The sequence below is a fragment of the Tupaia chinensis genome, unplaced genomic scaffold (assembly GCF_000334495.1).
Source record: "Tupaia chinensis unplaced genomic scaffold, TupChi_1.0 Scaffold148065_1, whole genome shotgun sequence".
NCBI lineage: Eukaryota > Metazoa > Chordata > Mammalia > Scandentia > Tupaiidae > Tupaia > Tupaia belangeri.
In genome coordinates this window covers 734,374-739,627 of record NW_006207915.1, presented here as the reverse complement: position 1 = coordinate 739,627, position 5,254 = coordinate 734,374, and the positions used below count along the sequence as shown (strand labels likewise).

General features: G+C 62.3%; 1 protein-coding gene across 1 annotated transcript in view; it reads left to right on the top strand.

Annotated features, from left to right (window-relative positions):
* The window catches only part of LTF (lactotransferrin), a gene marked incomplete in the record, with an annotated part of 24,188 nt that overhangs the window by 3,384 nt on the left and 15,550 nt on the right, over positions 1–5,254 (top strand). The window contains 6 exon segments of the mRNA XM_014584871.2: positions 1,153–1,223; positions 1,575–1,722; positions 2,578–2,633; positions 3,733–3,911; positions 4,257–4,431; positions 5,134–5,243. Coding sequence (XP_014440357.1) covers positions 1,153–1,223; positions 1,575–1,722; positions 2,578–2,633; positions 3,733–3,911; positions 4,257–4,431; positions 5,134–5,243 — 739 coding nt within the window.

Here is a 5,254-nt window from a genome sequence, read left to right as displayed (position 1 = left end):
TTTGCCATAGGGCATGTGTGCTTGCTGGAGAGAGACAGAGAGAGGGAAAGTAAGAAATCACCTCCCCCCCGTCTCCCATGGGGATGGCCATGCAGTACTCCCTTCTCCTCCTCTTGGGATTTGGGGCACATATGCACACACACCCAGATTATTTTTCAAGCTGCCAGGTCTGGGACTCGAACCACATGGTAGTCGGCAATGTGGGATCCAGTTACCTTAACTTCCATGCCACCTAACTGGCCCTTTTGTAATAATTGTAATGTCCCTTATTAACTTTGTTTTCTAGTCAATGAAATAGAACTTAGAAAAAAATAACTCTGGAGGCAAAGTTGGCGAGAGGGCGTCTCAAGCAAACAGCTCTGAATACGGCTAACTACAGGGCGTGCTCAGGACAGCGGTGCAGAGGAGCAGGCGGGGAAGGGAGGGGAGGGGACATGCTGGCGTGGGATGCATAGTGCCTGGGCTGGTGCTCATCGTCCCCGGAGAAGGGCCCTTTGGCTTGTGCCGGCTCTCACAGGTCAGGCGGACGTGACAGAATGCGTCCTCCATGGAGACCCCTGCAGTCATCCCGCCCTTCTGACACCCCGAGATCCCACCTGCCTGGGTTTGGGAGCGTTATCTCCTGAAGTCTGTCTGGCCTCTTTTCTTTCAGGCCAGCAAGGCAGACGCTGTGACTCTGGATGGCGGCTGGGTGTATGAAGCAGGGCTGAACCCCTACAAGCTGCGGCCTGTCGCGGCGGAAGTCTATGGAAGCACAGCGGGTGAGCTCTCTGGGGACTCCACATCTAGGTGGCCTTAGCTGTGGCCAAGATGAGCATGTGGATGGGGTCTTGGCCAGCGTGGCACTGCAGGGCATGCAGTTGCCGGGCTCTTTGACACTGACCCCTGGGAGAAGGACCTGGGCACTCCCTGGGGACCAGAGCTGCGTGGGCATCGGGTGCAGCTGTAGCACGTGGGGGCCTCCTCCCACCAGGGGCTTCATCAGGGAGGCGCTTTCCCCCTCTGGTCCAGGGAAGAGCTCTTGTTTTCTGTCTCCTCAGAGCCTCGCAACTACTACTACGCCGTGGCCATAGTGAGAAAGGACAGCGACTTCCAGCTGAACCAGCTGCAGGGCCTGAGGTCCTGCCACACTGGCCTCAACAGGACTGCCGGGTGGAGTGTGCCCATAGGGATCCTCCGTCCATACCTGAACTGGACGGGACCGCCCACGCCCCTGGAGGAAGGTAAGATGGTGGGGCGTGGAGAGTGGCCGCAGGCAGGGGTTCCTAGTTGCATGCACAGGCTGCTTTGGGATCATGTCCACGGACATGTGGGATGAACGCGAGGTGGGGGTGGGCTGGCCAGCCTGACACGTGTGACCTTACCCAGCAGTCCTTGGGAGGGGCGGCTGAGCCTGCCCTCAGCAAAGGTGCATCTCTGAGCTCCCAGCCCCATGGCAGAGGCTGCCCTGCAGGCGCGAGGCGGGGTGGAGGAAGGGGCTCCGCCACCCACGGGAGCACGTGCGGCAGGTGTCCTGGCCCTGGTCCTGGCCAGTGCCGGCTCACACTCTGCGGTCCACTTCTGTGTGTGCACAGCTGTGTCCAAGTTCTTCTCAGCCAGCTGCATCCCGGGTGTGGACGGGAGCCGTTTCCCCAACCTGTGCAGCCTGTGCACGGGCCCAGGGGCCAGCAAGTGCGCCGCCTCCTCCCTGGAGCCCTACTTTGGCTACTCCGGGGCCGTCAAGTGAGTGAGACCTCCTGCCCTCCCCAGGGGCCTGGGTTGCGCATGGCTCAGGCCAGGAGCCCCTCCCTCTGCCCGCCAGAGCTCAGCCTGCCGCAGGGGTGGAGAGGTGGCCGCCACCTGCTGCCTCGAGACGGAGAACCTGAGTCTGAGGAGGGCCGCCTTGTCCAGTGCACCTTTCCCCAGCCCAGGCCCAGTGCCCCCCTCTTCACCAGCCACGGCGGCCGGGGCCCTTTCTGCCACCCCGAGGACGCTGAATCTGACCGTGCCCCTCTGCTGGTGGGGCTCCTCGGGCTAACTCCTGTCCCTCCCCAACCACAGCGGGTGTCTCCTTGTGAGACGCCCAGCCCAAGCTCCCGGTTGGGAGGCCATGCTGCCCCAGAAGCAGGGGACACTGAGCTTTGCCTGTTGTCCCCTCTGCCCTCTCTGTTCCCATGCCAAGGCTGGGCTCCCTTTCGCTCATGCCACCTCCTGGGCTCTGGCATTTTTGCAGAGGGAGGCCTTCCTGCCTCCCCACCGGCCAGGGCACGTTTGCACATTTGGTTGAGAGAGAGAGAATGTGACCGGGGTGCCAAGCCTTTACCTTCTGGCGGAGAGACTTCAAAACTCTCTGGTACATAGACATTTTTTTGCCCTCCAGTCCTCCTGGCAGAAGGTGGGGCCTCTTATCAGCACCTGCTTCATCCTCCGAATCCACCTGGAGGGCCCCCGCCACCTTCCTGCTAGGAAAGCTCAGAGCCCTGGCCTCTGGGAGCAGATGCCCGTGGAGTGGAGCCAGGGCGGCTGTTCCACGGGGGGCACGAGGAAGGGGCCGGGTGGGGCGCCTGTGCTCACCTCAGGCTCCTTCTCACCTCCCAGGTGTCTGAGAGACGGGGCTGGACATGTCGCTTTTGCCAGGGCGAGCACCGTGTTCGGTAAGAGGAGGCGGGGCCTGGCATTGCCCCAATGTCCTAATTTCATTGACGTCTGACTGCAGGCTAGCTGGACCCTCGACCCCGACCCCGGCCCCGGCACTGTTACCAGCAGGGCGCGGTTCTTACTTTATGCCTTCCCCCGCCCCCATGTAGAGTTTGCATGCTTGCCCGAGGGAGAGACAGAGAGAGGGAAAGTGAGAAATCAGCCCCTGGGGGATGGTCACGCTATAGTCCCTTCTCCTGGGATTTTGGGCTCGTGCCTGGTGTGATTTTTCCAGCTGCCAGGTCTGGGACTCGAGCACCGCAGTCAGCTGTGTGCAGTCCAGCCACCCTAACCCCCACACCTGCTGGACCCATGCTTTTCCTATGTTTATTAATATTAAGGTGACCTTGTGGTTCCTTCTTGCCTCCATCACGGTGGTGGATTATGCGCACATTTGTCCCCCAGAGGTCCCTGTGCTGTAAGCGTGGTCCCCAGGGGAGTGGTGTTTGAACCCTGGCACAACGCGGTGCTCACGAGCAGGCTCCCACTGCCCCATGGAGGCAGTGAGCGCTCGCCCCGGGACGGCTGTTGCTCGGATGGGGGCCTAGGGGTCTCTGCACATGCCCGCTGATCTTCTAAATCTGCCGCGTGGTGACTTTCCGGCCCCCAGGGCTGTGAGCCAAATACATCTCGAATTTTTACAAACCACTCTGTCTCAGGGACCTCAGTTTAGCCACACTAACGGGCTATCACCTTAGCGTTTCTGTTTTTTTAGAGCGAGATGTTTTCCTATAGGGTGTGCGCGCTTGCCAGAGAGACAGAAAGTGAGAAGTCACCCCCCGGGGGTATGGCCACACCGCAGTCCCTTCTCCTCCATTTTCCTCTGGTCACTTAGGACTCACATGCACACTTACCCAGTGTGAGCTTCACGCCACGAGGTCCATGACTCAAATCGTGGTGGCCATGTGGGAGCCCAGCATCTTACCACCGTACCACCTGCTGGCCCCAGTTCACCGCCTCCACTGGCCCAAGTCCCACGGGGAGAACGAGGGCGATGACTCACGGTTATCACTCAGAGTCGGCTCACCTGGGCTCGCGGTCACCCCTCCCTCCCAGAGGACCTGCCAGACAAGGCGGAAAGGGACCAGTATGAGCTGCTGTGCCCAGACAACACCCGCAAGTCGGTGGACAGGTTCAAGGAGTGCCACCTGGCCCGAGTGCCTTCCCACGCCGTCATGGCCCGCAGTGTGGACGGCAGGGAGGACGCCATCTGGGAGCTTCTCCGCCGGTCCCAGGTAGCCCCTCCTCGGCCGGTCTTCTTGGATCTGGGGTGGGAGGAAGGGGCCTTACCCCCTCTGAGGCCTCACTGCAGAGGGTCGGCTCATTCCCCGGCTGCTGGCCTGGGCGGCCCTCTGGACAGCGAGTGAGGAGACGTGGGCTGGTGTCATTCTCTGCCCCCAGGTGCTTGGGCCTGGCAGGAGGGACTGCCGGCTGGGTCTCATCTGGGACGGCTCAGGTCGCTCTGCAGGGAGGTGCCAGCCAAGGCGCGCAGTCGGACCCCCTGGTGCTCTGCATCTGCCTCACCACCGCCTTCTGTTTCCCTGCCTGGCACCAACGCCTCATTCCTTTTCCCTCATTAGGAGAAGTTTGGAAAGGAAGTGTCTTCGGAGTTCCAGATCTTCAACTCCCCTCGCGGGTCGAAGGACTTGCTGTTCAAGGACTCCACCCTCAGGCTTCTGAGGGTCCCCCCAAGGGTGGACACTGGCCTGTACCTCGGCTATGCCTACTACACTGCGCTCCGGAACTTGAGGGAAAGTGCGTGAGCTCCAGGCGGGTCCGCAGGGCACCGGTGTCGGGGGAGGCTGCAGGGCCCTCGGGTGCTCCGGCTCCAGCCACTGCAGGGCCTGTGTCACAGCAGCTCCGATGCAGGCGTGAGCGTCTCTGTTGACTAGGTCAGGGCCACTGTGAGGGGTCTCTGAAAGCGTGCCCCGGCCTCAGTTCATGTTTCCAGGGCTCCCGGGGCAGCCAGGGCTCCCGGCCCTGACTGAAAAATGCATGTATGCCTGTTACTGAGAAATGGAAACAAACCCAGAGGGCCATGGCGCCCTGGGGTGCATGCAGGAGCTCCGTGGCCACCCCTGCGCAGGGCTGGGGCACCAAGGGGGAGCCCCCAGCCTGGCTGGGTGGGAGTCTGGGCCACCCTCACCCTGACTGCTCTGTAGTTATAAAGGTGGCCCCCTTGCAGGCCTGGGGAGGGGTGGTCGCGGCTGTCCCCTGGGCCATCTCTGGGGCTGCCCTGGTCTATCACAGAGCTTTTGTCTGGAGAGACTAGACACTGGCAGGCTTTACAGGGTGGGGTGGGGACGAAAGGTCTCCAAAGCAGGGAGGCCGGCCTGAAGGCGGAGGCAGGGTCTCCACCGGTCTCTACCAGCAAGCTGCTCCAGGAGCAGGGGTGTGAACAGGGGCCCAGGCTCCCGGAGGCCGAGGGTCCCCGTCCCACGCTGTGTCCCTGCGCAGGTGAGGCAGAGGTGGCGGCGCGGCGCGCTCAGGTCGTGTGGTGCGCGGTGGGCGCCGAGGAGCTGCGGAAGTGCCAGCAGTGGAGCAGCGTGAGCGGCCGCCGCGTGACCCGCACCTCGGC